The 23,746-nt window shown below is 35.3% G+C and overlaps 1 protein-coding gene across 1 annotated transcript in view; it reads right to left on the bottom strand.

Annotated features, from left to right (window-relative positions):
* Nucleotides 1–23,746, bottom strand: part of GPR158 (G protein-coupled receptor 158) — a 420,275-nt gene that overhangs the window by 212,067 nt on the left and 184,462 nt on the right. The window contains exon 3 of the mRNA XM_042991251.1: nucleotides 11,945–12,047. Coding sequence (XP_042847185.1) covers nucleotides 11,945–12,047 — 103 coding nt within the window. The remainder of the gene's footprint in view (nucleotides 1–11,944; nucleotides 12,048–23,746) is intronic.

Genomic DNA, 23,746 nt, shown 5'->3' with positions numbered 1-23,746 from the left:
ATGTATGGAAGTGCTGAATCACTATATTATACACCTGAAAGTAATGTAATACTGGATTTTAGCTAATTGTAATTAAAATAAGAACTTTTAAAAAAAAGGGGCACATTATTTCTGAAATTTATTGTATTACATTTATATAATTAAAAAAAAAATGGCCTCTCTGCCTTCCTTCTTTCTCTTACCAGAAAATATTATTCCTAAATGAGACTTAGATACCATTTCTGCATTATGATAGAAAAAAGATACATTTCTTTCAGTAATCCAACTTTGTTACTCTTTATATTTCCTAATTATGGTCCCCTCTACATTGGCATATTTTGTTATTACTGCATTGTGATCGCAATGTCCTCCAATTCTTATTTACTGGGGAGACTATGTTCCTTGTCTATATTCAACCTATTGATACAGAAAACTCAAGGTAGCATTCAGGAACACAATAATCTCAGACTGTCCTGTTGAATGGCACATTCCTGCTGTCCACAGCTGGACTTAAACCTGTCTACTTTCCTCCATTATTCTCTTCACCAACTGACTATCACGATCCATACCAACACAGAAAAGTTTTCATGCCTAATCCAGTTTGTCTCACCTCTCTTGCTGATGCTCCAACTCCTTGTAACTATGTTTATCTGCCTGTGTTCTTCTACTTGGCTAACGGCTAAAGTTCCACATGTGTATATGCTGTACCCAAACAAACTGTGAGCTCTCTAAGAATAGGACAATGGTTTTATATCTTTATTTTCCAACCTAGATCAATATTACAAAAGACCCAGAATACTAGGCCATAGAATACAATCATGAGTGAGGGACATACAACAGAAAAAGCTCATACACTGCATTCTCTTCCTCAGGTAAGGCTGAAATAACAGTTAACAGATATTATGTCTATTGAAATAGTAGCAGCTAGATATAGGTTGGAAAGTGACATAAGTCCATACCATTCTGTATTTCTTCATAAAAGTAATACTACATTATGTTGGTTAGACAAATGCTTCAATATTTGTGGATAAAAGCAATTTGTTAGAAAAATTATGATCACATTTTATTTTTTAAGTTCCAAAGTATCACAAGATCAACCCACAAATGTCAAATAGTAAAGTGCTATCATGAGCAACTTCCTCTTTAATAATTGCCTTGACTTTATTTGAGTATGAAAAATCATGAGGTTCTGTAAGGGACACAGAGTTGTAAAATAGAGAGGAAGAAAAACCACAAGTTTTTCAAGTCAGAGACCTGATTTCTAAAGCACAGAAAAGCTAAAATTGAGTATGAAACTTTCTACATTCAGTATTTCCTGGAGGACTCAAAGCACAATTAAATAGTCTTCTAGTTTTCAAAAACGTTTTATCAATTTATGCTGAAGTTCTCTGTCCAGGACAAGGGAATACATTAAGCTAGTAGAAATCATAATATTACTGAATAACAATAATGGGCTTCTTGTTAATCTACTAAGTGGTACCTTAATTTATAATGGCTTAAAATTTTAAGTTCCCAGAGGATAAGGGCCATGATTTAGACACCTCTTTATGCACTTAGCACTGAAAACAGTATTTTATACATACTGGATACTCAGCAAATGATTGCTAATGATGAAAGTGCTCTTCCAAAAGAATAAAAGACCTTATCTGTAATACAAATGTATAGTTGAAAATATACAATCCAATAAACCTTCTTCAGGTTCCCAAACCATTTAGTGGTTAAGAATTTATTTAAAAATGTTATGTTTCAAGATGCTGGACACAAATTAGAAATATATGTTAGGAATAGAAGTCTTTGGAACCTATAAGAAAGTGTGTTTAGAAATTATCTTGGAGAATAATTTGATTTGGGAATCTCAGTTCTGAGCAACATGTAATCATCCTCTATGCACAGAATCTCAATCTGTTTTGCTAAAGCATAAAAATGCAGATAATACTTGGAACATTCAGATAAAACAAATGCTTTCCTGAAGACAAATGGCAAATATGAAGAGCTATTAGCTTTGGCAATAGACAGCAGCTTTTCAGCTCATTATATGGATGATCAGTATGCTGCCTTGAGCAAAAATATAAAAAAGGACAGGAGAAGGTTATAGTAGCACCACAGGATACCTGAGGGATCAAATATTCACCTGTGAACATGAGCCCATTGAGATAAATTGTGAAATTTGTGAAGAGTATGTTAACCTTTTTGCTTACTTTAATTTTACTACATTGGCATCAGAATAACACAAAACCCTGGGGCATTTTTATGTAAGTATAGTTTTATATTTATATAAATTCATAAAAATATAAACTGTAGAACAGGTAAGTAAACCATAGTACATTTACTCAATGGAATTATATGGAACTATTATGTTCAAGAAAATTATACATTAATTTATCAAATTAAAAAATTCCATATATCCTTTACTTAGATCCACTATTTGTAGTCCACAGCATTTACCCAATCACTGATATTCTCTAGACGGATGGATAGATGTTTATAGATTTTATACGTGTACAATTTTTTTCTGAACCACTCGATAGTTAGAGATACTTCATCCCTTCACCCATAAATACTCCTGTTTGTACATCCTAAGGAAAGAGAATTCTCATACAAAACCATATTCCAATTATAAAAGTTGGAAGTTTAGTATTGATACAATATTTTTTATGAATAGTCCATATTAAAATTCTGTCAGTTCTCACAGTTATGTCTTTTGTGGCTATTGCCACCCAACCAGGATGAAATCTAGGGCAAGGCAATGCATTTACGTGCCAGGTCTCTAGTCTCTGATACGGAACGTTATTAAAATGAAGTCGTTTTTCTAGTCTCCCAAAAAACTTTTCTGATCAGTTTGCAAGTTTTGATGTTTCATGACATTTTTGTTTCACAAAGTATGAATCAGTGAAATTTTAAGATTGTATCACACAGCAAACATGCAGCTATGAAAAATAATGTATACTAGATGCATGTAACAAATATTAAAGCATGTGCCTGTATGCTACTCTTGGCCACATTGTTTTACATTGAATAATAAATGTAATACTTTACTCTCTATCATTAAACTAGGAAGTAGAGATGATTCCTTAGTGAGTAACTTCATTTATGGTTCTTTTAAACTCTGTACTACTTTTTGATATTCTTTCTTAAATTTTTTTTAATGTTTATTTGTGTTTGAGAGAGAGGGAGACAGAATGCGATCAGGGGAGACACACAGAAAGAGGGAGACAAAGGATGTGAAGCAGGCTTCAGACTCTGAGCTGTCAGCACAGAGCCCAACGCAGGGCTGGAACTAGCAAACTGTGAGATCATGACCTCAGCCAAAGTCAGACATTTAACCCACTGAGCCACCCAGGCGCCCCAGCTTTTTTATATTCTAATAGTAGAACAGTTAACACTATTAACAATGCTTTTCTAAATATTTCATTCTATTTGGAGATTTAGAAAAATCTTCTACTGAAGAAATATAGGTAATTCCAAATAACAAAAAAAAATGTAGAGGTAGAGTTTTAAATAATTTTCTTAGACATACTATCACTTTATTAAATCTGAATTTCAGTTAATAGTGTTGTCATTCCTAGCAATACCTGTTCTCACAAAAAAGTTCAGCAAAGATTAAACTGTATTATTTACTAATTAAAAGTTGCCCTTATAATGTTAAGCATTAATAACTTAAACTTTTTCCTTCAACACGGTAATGTTATCAAGAGAATTGTAAATGACATCAGTAGGTAACATTAGAAAACCTATATGCAAAGTTCTATTTGAATGCCTACTACCAAAACAAAAATTACACTCTATTTACAATGAGAAATTTTGTCATCTAGTGTGAAAATTCAAGTGGTAAATATGGTCACTGCTGATGAAACACTACAACTTTTCAGAAATTTCTTAAAATCAGCTTTTTGGCTTGGTTTTCTAAAGATTCAATTAATGCACAAATTAAAGGGGTACTTTTCTTCTGCCCCTCCTTTTTTTGATTAAAAAAGAACATACATTTCTCTTAATCTCTTAGATTGCTATTTTTCTTGGAATTTTCTTGGAATACAAGTATCCTGGAATAGAAGTATCAAATTTATAGATCAAATGTATCCACATTTTTGTGACTTGTGATACATATTGTTAAAATGTACCACAGAAAGTTTTCTTCCTATGTTTTATGGGAAAAAAAAAAGCATTGAGTTTCTGATTTAGAAAGGCATGAGTAGGGCACTTGGGTGGCTCAGTTGGTTTAGCATCCGACTTCAGCTCAGGTCATGATCTCACAGCTCGTGGGTTCGGGCCCCATGTTGGGCTCTGTGCTGACAGCTCGTAGCATGGAGCCTGCTTCAGATTCTGTGTCTCCCTCTCTCTCTGCCCCTCCCCTATGCGTGCTCTCTATTTCTCTCTCTCTTTCTCTCTCTCTCTCTTTCTCAAAAATGAATAAACATTTTTTAAAAAGTAAAAAAAAAAAAAAAAAAAGAAAGGAATGGGTTGACGTGGGTAGAATGGATTGAAACAGAAGTTATATATTTCAGGTCTCTATAGTACAAGCATCAGATAGAAATATCACTACAGTATTAAATGTTTTGCTGGTTAAGAGTCTTAAGTGCCAGCAGGATAAAGCTGTGTTTTCAGAAGAGCAAAAAGATAACATTTGAATATTTGAGTATGGAGAGAAAACATGCCAACCTTTTAAGGCCAGTTAAATCATAAAGCTCTTACGTTTGATCTGATTTACTGATTGAACAGTGGCTGTATTTTACTCAAGACTTTCTTCATTTGTTGCTTGTGGATATTGCAATATGTTTTGAGAAGATGTGAGTCTGTCCAGTAATCTTAGAAACCCCACTTTTTATACTCACTTTTTTTTCTCCAGTGCTTAAAACAATGCAGAGTCAATGCTCAGTAATATTTTTTGACAGACGGGTTTTTCAGACATATAAATCAGTCAATAAACCAATCACTCAGATTGGAGGTACTGTAACCCTCCATGATAGGAACTGGTTATGGCAGAGGAAGATACACCCTGGACCTTTGCAAGACTAACTCGGATGCCCATATGTCATGACCCCTTCCTCCTTCCATTGTAAGGCATGTGAGAAAAAGATGAATCACAGACAAGGAACATAATTCAGCTGAAAGTAACAGAGAATCAAGTCAATGAGAGTTCAACACTAGCTGTAGGTACAAATAACACTCATCTGAAATCACCATTAGGGTAAACATCTCCCTTCTTTCCATACGCATATTTGCTTTTTCATTAGAACTAGAGGGAACATATTCATCAATCAAGGTTTGGAGTTACAATGCAGCAATGAGCTAACCATCGGGAGATATATTGTTATTTGTTTTTTCATGGTGTAGGATGATAAAGTAGTCTGTCTTCAGTTTTCAGCTTGTTAAAATCACATCCAAAAATCAAGTGGAAAAAGGTACATGTACATGAGTAACTCCAACACATTCAGTAGATTTCTGTGTATATTTGGTTCAAGATCTATAATGTCCACAAGAAGAGAAGAGTTGGCTGAATACGGTTATACCTAGACTATTATACAAAAAGATTTCTACTGTTAGGACATGAATGTATATTCGCATATCATAAAATCAGGATTAGCTAATATGCCATCATATACTTACATCATGAATGGCTAGTTGTAAAAATAAGTTTGACCTGAAGCCCAGTGCAAGCATTTTAAAATTTATATTCCCTCACTATGAATATAGTCAGAGGTCCAGTGTTTCCCTATATTTCTATGTGCTTACTGATGCATATATTCATTTTTTCTATTGTCTCCTACATTTTAGATCTTGGAAAGATTCTGATATGACTTATAAAATTATTAAAAACAAAGTATTTTTTTGGTTACAATTTATTCATTCAATCCCCACAATATCCAATATATAAATACTATAAGTAAAAGGATTAAATTCCCCATATTCACATTAAAATAATCACTATCATTTGGGAGACATGGTATGTTATCTCATTTACTCCTCAAAACTAGCAAAGAATAGATTCCACTATTCCTGCTTTATGAATATGGGAAGATAATTTCAGAATTTAGGAGAGACTTGCCCAAGTCTCCAAGACAAGATTTAAACCCAAATATGTTTGACTCAAAAGCCCACTCATACATTGTTCTGAGTCAATTATCTAGAATTGTGAACAATTCCTCTAGAGAAAGCACTATGGGCTGCTGTAAACAGTGGGATGAATGTTGGGTGGGAAGCAAGCTGAGTATATTAGTTTTATATTGCTGCTATAAGAAATTCCCACAAACCCAGTGTCTTAAAACAATACAAGTGTATATTGCTTCCTAAATGAAACAGAATATAGTTATATTCATTCTTATAGTTCTAAAGGTCAGAAGTCTGACATGGGCCTCACTTGGCTAAAATCAAGGTATCAGCAGGGCTATATTTTTTTCAGAGAATCTAGAGAAGATTCCATTCCCTTGCCTTTTCCAGCTTCTTGACGTCACCTACATTCCTTGGCTGGGTTCATTCCTCCGTCTTCAAAGCCAGCAATGTAGCATTTCTCTGACCCCTCTTGTGTCCTCACTTCTATCTGTTACCACAGCCACCAAACTTCTCTGCTTTTCGGGACTCGTGATTAGAATGATCCTGATAATCCAGGATAATCTTCTCATCTCAAGGTCTGTAACTTAATGACATCTGCAAGGTCCCTTTTTGCCGTGTGAGGTTGATATGTTCACAGATTGTGAAAGTGGAACATACACACCTTTGAAGGGTGGGAAGGGACATCATTCTGCCTATTACAGTGAGCTAATATGTGACTGATAGTCACATCTCCCTGCCAGAGGGCCTTTTTTAATATTTTGGGGAAGACAATTGTTTACAAAAGTGAATCTCAAATTAGCAGTCCAATAAAGTAAAATAATGTAAATAAATAAAAAAATATTTTTTAAATCTATTGAAGTAATTTTCAGCTAGTAGGAAAAAGGAAGATTTTTGGATGACTGAATATTATAGATGATAGCAGGGTCCGTTTTAAGGACAAACTGAACAGAAAAGGTCTGGGACGTGAAAATATGATCCTCTGCTGGGAAGTGGAGCATATGCTAGATGAAAGGAATCAAAATGGAGAGATACTTGAGGAAAGAGGAAAGCAGAATAGACAAAATCTTCTAAATAATAATCATAAAAATAACAGTTTTGAGCATTTAGTATGTGCCAACTACTATTATTCGAACTTTAAGTTTATTCTGGAATCCTTATTCCAATTTTATAAAGCATGTGGTGTCATTCCAATTTTACACAGGATATAAATGAAGGTTAGGGAAGTTAAATAATATAGCACAGTGCAAGTGATTAGCAGCACCAGCATTCAAACCCAAGTTAGACTTATTCCAAAGACCATGCTCTTAATCACTGTGCTAGCCTATGAAAGAAATTCAGCTCTGGTAGAAATTTAACAACCAGGGACGTCCAAGACTGTATGCAGCATGTCCCAACAGTAGAAACGAATACAGTCAAAGAAAAACAGATTAAATGCAATAGTCGACAGTCCAAGAACATTCACGGCATTGGGAATTCTTCCACTGGCAACCCACCCTAACTTCCAGACACACTGAGTGACTGGACTCCATTCACTATGAATAGGATTGATGAAGGAAGACTTAACAAGTGAAAATTAGTCAAATGAATGAGGCAAAAACAAAAGCGCAAGTAGACGGGTAACCACGCTACTACAACTGGAATAAAACTGATCAGGACTAATTTTACACCACACCAGAAGTGAATCAGACCACAAGGTTGAAGTCCTACCAATAGCAAAAGTGATGATGCTGATAATGAGAACATGATGTTCAAGCTCTCTTCATCTGTTCTAAATTTGGGATCGGTATTAGAGATTGATAAAGGACTTAGTCTGCATAAAGTCAAATACCTCCAGCTCTCCGATCATGAAAAAAGGAGGGGTAAACTTATTCCAGAAAGGCGAGCCTTGCTTAACAGTTTGCTCAGCATTCCTGTATCTTACCTGCTTTCAAAGAGCTTCTCTTTTCCTCCAAGATAATACCTTTTTAAAATCTCTACTTTCTTGTCTTTTTCCCCCCACCATCATTAGCACCAGAGTTGCCAAATCAGGGACTGTGATCTTTAAGTATGGGTCATTGGTAAGTTGGATTCATCTGGAAAGGTACATACACTGAATCAGTCAATTAAAAGACAAGAGAAGTAAAACTGAAAGGTTGGGAATGTATCCACAGAAAAGAGAAAAGAGGTTTCACTGGAGACAGAACTCATACAAAGACTGATGCATTTGAGAGCGATGAGCGTGTCATAAGCTTCTTTTACATCAACCTGGAAGTGCACAGCCTGGATTTGAAGAGACAGTTATACATCAGTACTTGGTTATTCTGAAATCCTGTTACTATCCAGATGTCAGATCCTATTAGATCACATATGACCACCAATTTCAAGAGAGATCCAGAAACACAGTCTCTGGGCTGTCAGCACAATTTTAAATCATGTCATTTAAACACATCCGTGTTGGTCTTTACAAGCCCTTTGTTTACTGTGGGTCTTACTCTGAATAAATATTTTAAATCACTTCATATTTTAACAGGATTTTTAAGTCACATCTACATTTTCTATAAGACAACAGCACTATATCTCAGCTCCTGTCTCCAAATGTGATAACCAGACAATAATAGACGTGGGAATTTCAGATGTTGACTTTTAGATTTACAACTGTAAATTAAGTGAGTTTTATCTTTGAGGTATCGTGTTTTCTGAATCCCATTCTCCTGATCAGGCAACAAATTTCCTCCTGTTGCCTCTAGCCCCCAAGTATTCTTCCTACTGCCCTACTCAACGTGTCACTGGTTGTTACACTTCTGCCGTCCTGTCCACGTAGAATTCATTCTCCAAAAGTTCTAGTTTTAAAAAATTGGTTATTGTAGTATGATAAAATAGGTGACAAAGTGCTAGTGATCAATGATGTTTAAGGATTATCACTGCTGTTTGTTCACATGCATGTGTGATTATTCACTTATTTAACTGTATCTATGAACACTTATTACATGCCATATACTATGCTATCAGTTTCACAAATGTTATCTCATTTTTGGGTCTTCAATGCCTTCTTTACCGTTGGTTCTTCCAGAGCTATACCTAGTCATTCCTTAAGTCATGGGTAGCTCCCTAAAAATATTTGAAAACAACTGTCAATGTGAACTTCCTGGATGCTATGATGAAAAGGCAATATAGCAAAACACAGATATATATAGTATATGTTTTGATAATAACAAAAAATAGAAAAAAATGTTTGGCAGTCCTCAGTTGATGACCCTGATAAGTTATAACTTGCATTCCTGGTCAGACTGTTGTATTCTTTCTTTAGGACAAGGAGTAAATAATAGTGGTTCTTCCTGCAACCTGACAAGACCATCAGGAAAGATAGTTTTGGTCCAGGAACACTTTACTGACTTCAAATTGTCATGTGTAGCTAGCTTTCTGCTCTGTCATTGAGGAAGGTCAGGTCTCGTTAAGTATGTGCTAAGGTCAAAGCTGAATCACAGCTAAGGTCTAAATATAGATCATCTTTCTAAAAACTGTGGCCTCTTTTCCGTGGCTGCAGTATGTACAACACAGGAGTCTGATTTACACAGAGAAGCCGCCTTTTCGTAGAGAAAGTAGGTCCAGTGAAAAACACTGGCTTTTAAAATAAGGAAGAAAGTAGGAGTGTGCAAATTAAATAAAGATAAGTTGTTAAAGGTTAACTAGTTTCTCCTGGTGGTGTTGTAAGCAAATAGCATAGTCATTCTCTGGTTCTAAAATATTTAGATGTTTTATTTCAGTCACATAGTGGGAGCTGAGAACAAATGTGGGTAAACCAGATACAAAATACCTTCACCGAACATAAGCTAAAACCTATTCTCTTAATTCTTCAGTGTTGAATCATATGTTATGTCTGGACGATAAATGTGAAGAATGTCAAAGTGGCTCTGGTATTGCCATGGGTTGGTACACACACATGCAAAGAAAAGCATATCCATCCTGAAAATATGTTATCATCACTGCTATTGCATGAGTTTTCTACTGCTACATAACAAATTACTGGAAATTTGGGGGCTTAAAATACCTCTTCATTACTTCCCAGTTTCTGTTGATCAGAAGTGTGGACACAGTGTAACTGGGCTCTCTGCTTGGGGTCTCACTATGCTGAAGTCAAGGTTCTGGCCTGGCTGAATTCTCCTCTGGAGCTCAGGATCCTCTTCCACATGTTTTCGGGCTTTGTGGAAAATTTTGTCACTTGCAGCTGTAGAACTGAGGTCCATGTTTTCTTGGTTGCTGCCCATGAGATTTGCTCTCTGCTTCCAGAGGCCACTCTCAGGTTTTAGCCGTGTGGCCCTCTCACGACAAGGTAGTTTACTTCTTCAAAGCCAACACTAGAACCTCTCTTCAGTCTTTTACTATGGGAAGGAATCTTACTGAGTGCAATGTAATCACATAGGTGACTGTATATCACCTTTGCTAGATAATATAGCCTAAGCAAGGGAGTAACCAACGAACTGTATTCCGAGGTCCTACCCACACTTAAGAGGAAGGTATTGGACAGGGCATGTGGGAACAGAATCTTGGAGGCCATCCTAGAATTATACCTTTAACTATTAATCAGAACAAGGGCTGAACTCTGAACTATACAACTGAGGAGAGAGCAAAATGTTACTCATCTCCAGAGCCTAAATTTAAATGTAAACAGACTCAATTCCAAGAATAATTTTTTCCAGGAGAAAATAAAACAAAACAAAAAAACCTCCGAACATCTGCCAAAATTCCCGGAGGAAGAAGCTCGGGTCTCAATCTCAGTGTACCCTTTGAACGACGCCTAGTAGAAATGCAAACTCCTATATAGACCAATAATAGGGGCTGCAAAGATTTGTGAATGACTATCTAAAAGATACCTGCACCTCATTTTCCGTAATCCCAAACCCTAACTTCCTATAAAACCACCCCTTTTACCACTACGCTCTCTTTCTCTTTGTTACCATATCCAATAGCTGGCTACAAGTGCAACGTGGCAACGTTGCATTCTCTAGAGATAAAGTAAAAAAACAACATTCTAATTGTAGCACTGACATTTTCTGGAATAGGAATATAATACCAGATAGTCAAGTTTTGATTCTGGAGTATACACCCTGTATGATCACCTCCCCTGGAATGTGAGTGGACCTGTAAATATGATGAGATAGTCTCTCCTTCGAATAGGTTACATTATCTGGCAAAGTGATGGGATAGTCACTCTCGTGATTACATTGTGTTATAGAAGCTTCAATCTGAGCATAGTGAGGAAATTCTTTTGCTAGTGTTGAAGAAGTGAGCTGCAGTGTTGTAAAAGGGTCACCTGGATAGGCCTTTAGGTAACTTTTAAAAGCTGAGAGGAAGCCCAGACTGACTAACATCTATCCAAAACATGGTGGCTTCAAGCATACTGTTCCAAGATATTGGCCTACATGAGTTTGCAAGAAGACCCTGGGCCTCAGATCAGATCACGTCCCAGATGACACCTCAGTTTTAGCCTGGTGAGTCAGGGGACCAAGCTAACCTCTGACTAGAAAGGGAACCAATGAAAACTGTGTGATAATAAATTTGTGTCAACTTTGTGGTATTTCTTTATGCAGCATAGAAAACTAATACATAAACAAATTAATAAATAAATAAACTAGCAAAATGAGATTTAGGAACTTCCTGCAGCAACCGCTCTCAATAACTAAATCCCAAATGAGCTTACTGCATAGCTACACTATTTTCAGGAAATGTACTGAAAACCAAAATATACACTTTTTTTTATGGTACTCCAGGGTACTACAGATGACAAACCAAAGCAAAAACTCCTTAAGGGTTGAAAGAATGTCAAACCAGTGGGGACTGAAATAAAGAACCCCAACAAAGTTAAAAGAAAATCTGAATGACTAATAATGGTGTATATTATGCATACTCATATATATGCACAGAAGCAAAGGGCACTTACTCGGGAGGTTGTTCACTGAGAAGTCTTGAGGATGATAGAATCCTGCTTTGCAAATGCACTGATAGGCTCCAAGCACGAATCCTAGGCCTTTAATTGGCATACACTATGAAAAAGAAAAGACAGCAGTATAGTTGACCAGTTTATTTCACAGTATAAAGACTCACAGATATCCACCACTGCAAATGGTAACAGAAGTATCTCTTTTTTGAACTATTATTTTAGATTTGTTTGTCAACAGACATTTTTTTTAGAAGCAGCAAACTGAGTTACCTTTCTAAATACATGCCATTATGGTTGCAGGCACCACACAACTTTAACTCATTCAGTTGCCATAGGGAGTAAATTTCTAGGCGCAGCTTTTGGGTTTGATGCCCCAAATAATCATCTGTTTGCTTTGAGAGGTATTTCCAAAGCCTATAAGAATGTCTTAAAAGAGATTCCATGCTAAATACTTCTATCAAAGCAAAGGCAAGTAGGTAGGTAGGTAGGTAGGTAGGTAGGTAGGTAGGTAGGTAGGATGTGAGATGTGAAAATTGCTTCTCTGAATTAAATATTCATCAAATTTTCATCCTTGGAACAAAATAACACAAATTGGTGAAATAATAAAACAAGTAAACTTTAAAACACAAATTTAAAAGAGAAAAAAGGATGGAATAATGACACCAAGGGCTCTTTACCTAAAATCTGTTTTATAGATAAGTGTTCTACATGTACATAAATCTAAAAAATTGATCATTTTCCAAATATGTCACATCAACAGACATAATAGGCATCTCCCAAGAGCTTAATCTTGGTTTCTTTCAAAGAGATCCTTAAATCTCATAAAATTTGGCTTGACATACTTCATTTCTGCTACATTTCTGCTACATTTCTTTTCAACTTTTAGCCATAATAATCAATTAGAAAATATATGATCTAATGGATTTCAAAGTTATAAAATGTCCTTCTGATACAGAAGCCCTTAAGAGAAAACTCTAAATAATTTAAATAATACTTATATAACCTAAGCTTCAATGATTAATATCAAAATCAATATTACATACCATGAAAACTCCAAGAAATAGAAAAGTATTTTTATCTAAGGTAGCAAGAGTTAATACATGTTCTAAATTCAGACATAACAAGAAAATATTAACAAAGAGCTTTCTAAGAGATCTCTTTGAATATTTTATTTCATGACTTCTACCCCCACACTTTTTCTTTTTACCCAATACACAATTTTCAATTGAAAGCATAGTTCTTGACCCAGAGGAAGATACAAGAAGAGATAAGTACCAATCTATTCAACTGAATTGGCAAGTATTTATAAATTAGAAAATTAGGCTTAGAAAATTCCTATAGAACCTCACTGAAATAACATATACTATTTAAAAAGACCCAGTTACACAATAGGTCAGATCATATTTCTGAACTATATAAATAAAAAAAAATTATAGCATTTATTTTGGAGAAGCACTAGTATTACAAAAAGAACATATTATATATGTGGTCAGTTAGAAAATATGGATTTGAATTATGACTTTATTACTAACTACTTTTGTGAACTTAGGATGTTCTCATAACTTCTCTGAACCTCAGTTTTTTTTTTTTAATTTTTAAGAACAACCATTCAGTCAAATTCATGTACAGTTTGAGGAAGGCAGAAACACCAAGATGTCCTAATAAATTAAATATAGGGTTTGAAAGGAAGACAAGAATAAAGGACTTTATTCTGGTTTTCTGGCCTGAGCAACCTTAAGATGGGAGCTGCCATCATTGAGTGAGGAAAGGCTCTTGATAGAGTTGATTTGGAAGAAAGAGCAGAAGTTCAGTTTTGCAAATGTTAAGTGTGAAGTGTCTATTTAAATTTAATTGTAGATATCAAATAGGCAGGCTGATAAAGTAGTATGGAGCTTAGGAGAGATGTCTGGGCTGTATAATTTGGGATTGATTTGCACAAAGATGAGAGATAAAGCTATAGAATCAGGTAAGACTAGATCACTAAGAGAGTGCCTATTGGCTATGAAGGACAGAAGTCCAAAGTGGTGAGAGGACACCCTAGAACTAAAACGTTAGGCAGAAAGGAAAAAACAAAGGAAACTCAGAAGAGTAATTCAATGGGGGTATCATTATCTCATTAACTAGATTGTGATTCTATGAGCATAACATGTGAAATTTCTTGTAAGTTACATTTAGCAAACATTCATCCAGCATAGATTTATCCAGGTAAACTAAGTCTTACATACTAAGAATACAGTGGTGTAGTTTAAATATTCTGCCTCACTGCAGTTTGGAGGTTAATGCTATTCCTTCAAATAACACTGAATTCCCTGATAATGTGACAGCACTGCAAGTTTTCATTTGAAAACCTTAAATGTTTAAGGCAGATCTGAAAGTTTATTAGAACAAGAACATCTCTTTACAATAAACTAACTCTAAGGTTGAAGTAAAAATAAAGGTTAAAAAACCTAACTGATCAGATAAATATGACCAAATATAAAGTCTCTTAAACATTAAAAAAAAAGTTTTCCAATCTTACTATGGAAAACACAGCAATATGAATTATTAGTTACCTCAAACGTTTTTGTCCTTTTCTTAAATTGTTTTATATTTTCAAAGAAAAGTAAAAAGCATTCAGTCAGTTAACATCAATATAAGAATATCATCCTGCTGTACTTATTCCAAGATTGTAGGACCCCATGGAACCCAATGTGCTATTACTTATATACATCTGTCTTACTTAGAATATAAAAGTGATCCAGGCTTATTTTTCTATTAATAATTATAAACTTGCAATCAACTTGCAATGCTTTCTTGCTCCATCCACCATCAAGATTCTGTAGCTACTCTAACTTTGCCATCTCCCAACCAAACTTACACATTTCCAAGATTAGGTAACTAGGTTAGTATTCAAACTAGTTTTTAAAATTCTACATAAGTATGGTGACTCCAAACTAGTTTTTAAAAATCTACATAAGTATGGTAACTCCTCAACCAATGTTGACCATATTTGGACTGAGGAGCTGCTTTCTGTAATTTTTCTCCTGAGGGATTTAGAATTTAAAAAAGAACTTCAACCTAATACAGGAAAAAATTCTTCAGAATTTTACTCTAATTTAGCATTCATTTAAAAATATTCATTTTATGTATTCAAGACATTCATGTTAGATATTCAAATCTAAACCTTTCTACTTTATCTTCATAGAAGTCCAAGAAAGTAGAAATGGAAAAAAGCAACACTTCTTCCTCCATGAAGGTAGCAGTTCCGTGATAGCCTTTGATAAACACTAAGCTTCTTATATTAAAACTTACAGTATCTCTGTGAGTGAGGTAGCTCCTCACAAGATTGGATGCCCTCTTTGATGAAACCAAAATGCTCATACTTACCAAGCCATGAGCAGAGATATATTAAGGATAGTCTCAACAACATACAATTAAAGTCACATTCCTAGGAGTAATTCAGATCCGAATGGAAAGAGATGGTGGTCAAGAGTGTAGAGCAAAATAGATTCCCAGAAATATACAGCCTATCAAATCTGAGTTATGAAGAAATAAAAATTCTGAACAGATTTATAACTAGTAAGGAGACTGAATCAGTAATCAAAACCTCCCAATGGAGAAAAAAAGCCCAGGACCAGGAGGCCTCAGTGGACAATTCTACCAAATCTTTAAAGAAAAATTAACACTAAACTTTTACTCAAACTTTTCTAAAATAATTCCTAACTCATTTTATTAAGCCAGCATTACCCTTATATTAAAGTCGGACAAAGATACTATAGGAAAAGAAAACTACAGACGAATATTCCTGATTAATATTGATGTGAAAATCTTCAACAAAATAATTGCAAACCAAATTCAGCACATTAAAAGGACTACACACCATAACCAAGTGGGACTTATTCCTGGAATGTAATGATAATTCAACTTACAAATCATTCAATGTAATACACCACTGTAATACACCACATTGACAAAATGAGGGACAAAAACTACATGATCATTTCCATTCATTTAGAAACAGCATTTGACAAAATTCAACACACTTTCATGATAAAAACACTCACCAAACTAGGAATAGAAAGAAACTGTCTCAACATAATAAAGGCCATATATGAAAAGTCTATGGTTAACATCATACCCAATGGTGAAAGCCTGAAAGACTTTCCTCTAAGATCAGAAAGAAGACAAAGCCACTTCTTTTTTTTTCTAATATATTTTGATTTATTTTCAGAGATAGAAGGAGGGAGTATGAGTGGGGGAGGGGCAGAGAGAGGATGAGAAAGAGAATCCCAAGCAGGCTCCATGCTGCCAATGTGGAGCCTGATGCTGGGCTCAATCTCACAACCATGAGATCATGACCTGATCTGAAATCAAGAGTCAGAACTTTAAGCAATCATGTCACCCAGGCACCCCAGGCCACTGTCACTTCTTCAGCATTACTGGACGTCCTAGGCAGAATAATTGGAAACAAAATAAAAGGCATCCAAAAAAGAAAGGAAGAAGGACAATTATCTGTTTGCAGAAGACATGACTGTATGTGTAGAAAACCCTAAAGAGGGGTGCCTGGGTGGCTTAGTCGGTTAAGCGTCTGACTTCGGCTCTGGTCACGATCTCGCAGTCTGTGAGCTCGAGCCCCGCGTCGGGCTCTGTGCTGACTGCCCAGAGCCTGGAGCCTGTTTAACATTCTGTGTCTCCCTCTCTCTCTGACCCTCCCCCATTCATGCTCTGTCTCTCTCTGTTTCAAAAATAAATAAACGTTAAAAAAAAATTAAAAAAAAGAAAGAAAACCCTAAAGATTCTATCAAAAAAAAAAAACCTATTAGAATTAATAAATATATTAAGGTAAGTTCTAGGATACAAATATAACATACAAAAAAATTGATTGAAGTTCTATACACAAAACAATCACAATCCAGAAAGGGTATTAAAAAAACAATCCCATTTATAATAGCTTCAAAACTAATGGGTGCCTAGGTGGCTCAATTGGTGAAGCGACCACCTTCGGCTCAGGTCATGATCTCATGGTTCATGAGTTCAAGGCCCATGTCGGGCTCTGTGTTGACAGCTCAGAGACTGGAGACTGCTTCGGATTCTGTGTCTCCCTCTCTCTCTGCCCCTCTCCCACTCATGTTCTATCACTCTCTCTCAAAAATAAATAAACATTAAAAAAATCAAAAAAATCGGGGCACCTGGGTGGCTCAGTCAGTGAAGTGTCTGACTTCTGTTCAGGTCATGATGTGTCTCTTTCTCAAAAATAAATAAATATTTAAAAAATTAAAAAAAAATTAAAAAAAGAATAACATACTGAGGAATAAACTTAACCAAACTGAAAAATACAAAACATGGCTGAAAAAAATTAAAGATGCAAACACCTGGACTGATAGCCATGTTCGTGGATTGGAAGACATAACACTGCTAAAATTCCCATGCTACCTCAAACAATCTCTATTAAAGTCCCTAAAAAAAATCCCAGTGACAGTTTTTACAGAAACAGGAAAAAAAATCCTAAAAATCATATGGAATCTCTAGAACCCCAAATAGAGCAACCTTGAAAATGGAGAACAAATTTAGAGGTCTCACATTTTCTAATTTCAAAAACATTTACAAAGCTAAATAATCAAAACAGGGTGGTATTGGCATAATGGCAGATGTATACAGCAATGGCACAGAATACAGGGCCCAGAAATAATCATATATAAAAATCATATATACATAAATCATATATAATGATCAAACGATGTTTGCAATGATGTTTCCCCAGCCAATGGGGAAAAATGGGCAATCTCTTCAACAAATGGGGCTGGGGAAACTGAATATCCACATGCAAAAGAATTAAGCTGAACTCTTACCTTATAGCATACACAAGAATTAAATTCAACATGGATTAAAGTTCTAAACATAAGGCCTAAAACCATGAAACTTCTAGAAAGAAACAGGGGAAAACCTTCATGATACTGGGTTTGGGAATGATTCCTTGGTTATGGCATCAAAAGCACAGGCAACAAAAGCAAAAAAAAAAAAAAAAGCAAATGGGACTACATTAAATTTTTAAAAATTTCATTCAACCTATAGAATGAGAGAAAAGATTTGTAAACCATGTATCTAATAAGGGTTTAATATCCAGAACATATAAAAACTACAATTCAACAACAAATCACCTGATATAAAAATGAGCAAAAGATTTGAATAGACATGTCTACATAAAGGACATACAAATGGCCAAGATGCACATGAAAAGATGCTTGATATCACTAATCATTACAGAAATGCAAATCAAAACCACAATGAGGTATTAGTCTATACCCGTTAAGATGGACACTATTGATCAAACAAAATAACAAATATCGGTAAGGCTGTGGAGAAATTAGAATCCTTATGCACTGTTGGTGAGAATATAAAATGGTGCAGCCACTTTACATGTTTTAAGAAACAACACGGAGTTTCCTTAAAAAATTAAAAACAGAACCGCCATGTGATCCAGCAGTCCCACTTCTAGGTATATATCCAAAATAGTTGAAAGCAGGATCTTGAAGAAATATTAAATAATCATATTCACTGCAGCATTACACACAATAGCCAAGAGGTAGAAACAACTCAAATATTTACCAATGGATGTGCTAATACATACAACGGAATTACTACGTAGTCGTAAAAAAAGAAGGAAATACTGTCACAGTCTTCAACATGGATGGATCTTGAAGATGTTATGCTAAGTAAAATAGGCCATTCACAAAAAGATAAATACCATATAGTGTCACTTATATGTGGCATCTAAAGTAATTAAATTCATAGAAAAAGAAAACAGAATGATGGTTGCTAGAGACTGAGAGGGGAAATGAGTTAGTGGACATGGCATTTCAGTTTTGCAAGAGGAAAAAGTTCTAGAGATCTGTTACAAAACAATGTGAATATAGCTAACCTACTGAACTGTACACTTAAAAATGGTTAAGATGGTAAATTTTACATCATGTGTTTTTGCCACAATTAAAAATTTAAAAAAAGAATTTAGAGCAAAATGGTCTTTTTCCTCAACAATGTGTATGTAAACATTACAGATCATATTGCAACACAGAATTGGCATGATATGGAATTCATCTCAGCTCCTGGTGAACATAACCACAAAACAAAACCTGGCTGGCTTGACAGCCATGAAGATTTTGTATGAAGGTACTACTGAGCAGTGCAGTGGCTAAAACAAAGGCTAAACTTAGGTATGTCGGGCATTTAATGGAAACAATGCTTGTGCCTAAGGATCATATTTACATATAATTCTGAAGAAAAACCAATTTGGACCCAAAGGAGGAGGCAAAAAAAATGCAAATACAATAAAACTGATATAATTTGGGGCGTCTGGGTGGCTCAGTCGGTTGAGCGTCTGACTTCAGCTCAGGTCATGATCTCGCAGTTCTTGGGTTCGAGCCTGCGTCAGGCTCTGTGCTGACAGCTCAGAGCCTGGAGCCTGTTTAGGATTCTGTGTCTCCCTCTCTCTCTGCTCCTCCCCTGCTCACACTCTGTCTCTCGCTGTCTCAAAAATAAATATAAACATTAAAAAAAATTTTTTAAACATATAATTAAAAATCCTCTAGAAATGGGTCTTTCAATACCTTTTTTTAAAGTTTGTTTTTGAATCTTCTTAAAATGTAAAACACTTTTTGTCTTCTCTGAACTGAACACCATGAAGAGAATTTAACATTTTCTTCCTGAGTCAGAATCATTACTCTGAACACTAGTTACTAAACTATGCTGAAATACACTAATGCCCTCTGGAGCTGTTCAAAGTTTATGGCTATTTTTTCATACACTAAATACTAAGACTGCTGAACTTTTTGCGTTCTTATGCTTAGTTTTTATGTTTTTTTCCTTTTTCCTTAATTTGAAAACCAAGTGTCATATTTTAAATGTAAAATATGCTAGAACTGTCTTTTCCCTTCTAATTTATAGTTATAATTACCTGTATACCTGGAAACTAGATCACCAAGCATAAAAAGCAAGAGTATTTGAAATAATAAATAACAAAGCAAGAATAAGTAAGATAATAGTTAATATTTTCTAAGTGTTTACTATATGCCAGACACTGTTCTAATGCCTGCACAAGTATTAATATGTTTAATTCTATATCAATTTTATTATCCCCATCTTAAAGATAAAAAAGTGAGGCACAGACCATTAAAGAAGCTTGCCCAAAGCCACAGAGCTAGTGACTGACAGAGCCTGGATTCAACCCCAGGGGTCGGGCTCCAGAGTAATAACTACTTTCCACAAAATACGGGTGCATAGTAGCATTCTATAAACAAGAGTGGATGTCACCACTTGAAATCTATCTTGATTGTTCTAAGACTTTTATTTTTCCATTTTTCTGGGTTTGGGGCAATATTCCAAATGGATCATTTTGCTGGATTTTGTATGAAGTTACTTTAGCTTCAGGTAAGTGAAGATTATTAACTTTAACATATATATGTGTACATATATATATATGAATTTAGTAATTATATATAATAATTTAATATATATGATATAAATATTATATATATACATATACATATATATATATATTTTTTTTTAAGACATGCAGTTAATTCTTGTACCTGTTACAAATTTTAAAAATAAGCCTCTGCCTTCCCAATGCAGAGTTGCTTAGCTCAGATTTTATAAAATAAATCTTCAATTTAGGGCATACCAGTGAAGTATGTCTTCTGTAACTGAACTTCTGAAAACAGAAGCCCCTCTGGGTCTAAGGAGAATCATGAGGCCAGTTCATAGATGCTTAATCCCAAACCAAACTCAGCAAACACAGCAATGGAGACCAAGGCCTTCCATGGTAGACTAGGCTGTCATTTCTTTCCCTTTAGTGGCAAAAGCATGCCTGTTCTGCTTAGACAGAAGCCTTGCCTAACTCAGACAAGATTTCCTGCTGTATTGAACTGACCGAACCTTATTCAAAATGCAGATGGCAACAAGCAGAGGGACAAAGGAAGAGTCTTGACATTGGCAAGATGAAGTAGTAACTTCATCTTCTAGATTATTTTTAAAAGCAGCTTTTTTCTTTTACTCCGTCTTTGTAACTTGTGAAGAAATACTGTAAAATGTTGAATGTGTTCATTTGGGAGTGGGTTTGCGGGGACATCGTACTAAAACAGGTGGCTCTTCTCCACAACTATTTGCAAGTTTATTAAAAACAAAAGGAAAATACTCTAAGCGAGGAAATCTAAAAGGCCTCCAGGCAATGATAGGATACATATCACCCACAAATTTCATCAAACAATCCTCCAAGAAAACAAGAACTCATGAATAACAAATCATGCCGTTTTTCACCAGGGAGAGAAAGAACTATGCTTTGTCTCTATTATTCATTAGTTGCTAGAATCTAGTTTAAAAAGTATCATGGACTGGGGCAGGGTAGGGGGAGAGGAATGAGGGGATGTTTTGCTTCATGATATGGTTAAAATTAAAAAAAAGAAACTTTTCTATTATTAATTTTTGACATGTGTTTGTTGTCAGTGGAGCCAGCTCTCAAAAAACAGGGCTAAACGATGACGATGCAGCATCTGGCTCAGACACATTGTAAGTCTACACACTTCACACCGACACACAGCAAGATGCTTTGTGGGAGTTGAAACTGACTCTGGGAAATGTCAGGATTATATCTCATTGAGTAAGCAAACCCAGCTTTCCATACCCTACTACAGAAATAGCCCCGAAGGCTCAAGAAACATAGTTCTTAATGTGCTCAACACTTAAAAAAACTACACACTGCTCTGGCTTAAACTCCAAACTCACTAAGAAGCACCTATGTTCTACCTTTGATACCCTGTGTTTCCTGTGGTCACAGCTCAAACCACTGGGAATTTTCTGTTCATTCTTGACTTAATTTAGCTCTTGCTTACTAAGCTTCATCGTACGCTATTTGCTTCAGTAACAAAGAGGAACAAAGTTCTCAGAGAGCACAACCCACAAGCACAAAAGCAAATCAGAGTTGCTGTATGGTGCTGTGCCCTGTTCACCACTAAATGGCCTCCTAAAACCACTAAAAGGTATGTTTGGAGGAGTCCATCTTCAAACATTTGTATAGAATCACTTGTTCAAATATAAATTGCTGTTCTAAGAACAAAAATTAATAAAAGAATATATGTAATATGATTTCAATTTTATAAAATTCTTTTATAAAGTCCTGTTTAAGGATATATACGTATGTGAAACTAAAGAACAGAGTGATAACACAAAATTCAAGATAATGATTACTTTTTGGTGGGGCAGATGAGTGTAGGATGAGAGAGGAGTATACAGGGAGTTTCTGAGGTACAGGTAACAAGCTATTTTTTTTAAGTTTACTTCTTTGTTTTGAGAGAGAGAGAGAGAAAGAGAGAGCATGCATAAGTGGGGGAGGAGCAGAGAGAATCCCAAACTGGCTCTGCACTTGAGCACAGAGCCGATGCAGGTCTTGATTTCAGGAACCAAACTGTGAAATCATGACCTGAGCCGAAAAAAATCAAGAGTCAGACTCTTAACCGACTGAGCCACTCAGGTGCCCTGTAACAATCTATTTTTTAACCTGAATAGTTGGTACAATCTTTACTGCAATATCCCCAACTCCAAGCACAGTGCTTGGCGTACAGTAGGTACCAAAAAATATTACTAAAATGAGAGAAGGAAGGAACTGACTTTAATTTCTAGCTATGATACATTGTCGTGTAGCAGCATGACGTTCCCACCAAAAACAATTAAAATGTCTAGATAAATGAAAGAAGAAAAAAAAAAAAGAAGGGAGGGAGGAGAGAAAGAAACAAACTAACCTACCTACCCATGTGGAGGCATCAGAAAACTGCAAATGGAGCCAAAATTGAAGGGCCAAGATCATAGAAAGAAGGAAAATGCATAGATATTCCATATTCTCCATTTCTGAGTCAAACATAATATTTGATAATATGAGGCAGTGGGGAAAGACTAAGAATCTGACAGATGGAAGCTGGTAAGAGGTAGAGAAGCCAGAAAAATTAGATAATCTCACAGGCCTGAGGATGAAAAAATAATCAGTTTGGGGGCTGCAAAAATACTCAACCCTAAAGACAAAATCCCAGAGATAATGCGAGGACAGAAGACTAAGTGTCAAAGATGTTTATTAAATTTTTAAGTTGCCTAAGTTGCAAGTCCAAGAAGCAAAGCAGGAACTGAAGAGAAACAGGGTTGAATTCCTGGCAACAATACAACGTTAAACTCCTGAACTGGAGTTTAGGACCTTCCAAGGACAAAGGGCTCTAATAAATATCCAAGGTTCTCAGTAAGCCCTTGGAATATCATACCCTGGCAATAAGAGTAAATAAATATTCTGAGCTTTTCACAGACTTCTGTCCATTTTGGTATACATCAAGCACTACTTGGGTTAAGGTGATCTCTCCCTATCTAGTAAAGCATCATAGACAGGATAGAGCCTCTCTGGAAGAAGGCAATGCATACAGAACCACTATGACAACATAATATCTGGCATTAACTCTCAAATTACCAAATACACCAAGAGAAAAACAGACAATATAAACTGTTTCACAAATGAGTACATACTCAAGTTACTGAGAGAGATTTTTAAATAACTATAATCACTATGTCCAAGAGAAGAGAAGACAATAATATAAAATTTCCCCAGAGAATTAAGAGTACACTTATTTTGATGAGTACTCAGTAATATATGGAATTGTTAAATCACTATATTGTACACCTGAAATTAATATAACACTGTATGTTAACTACACTGGAATTAAAATAAAATTAAATATAAAATATAAAATAAAATTTCTCCAGGGAACTGGAATCTATTTTTTTAGGAAAAGAGTA

This window comes from Panthera tigris, chromosome B4, assembly GCF_018350195.1.
Source record: "Panthera tigris isolate Pti1 chromosome B4, P.tigris_Pti1_mat1.1, whole genome shotgun sequence".
NCBI lineage: Eukaryota > Metazoa > Chordata > Mammalia > Carnivora > Felidae > Panthera > Panthera tigris.
This window is presented reverse-complemented; position numbering and strand designations above follow the sequence as displayed.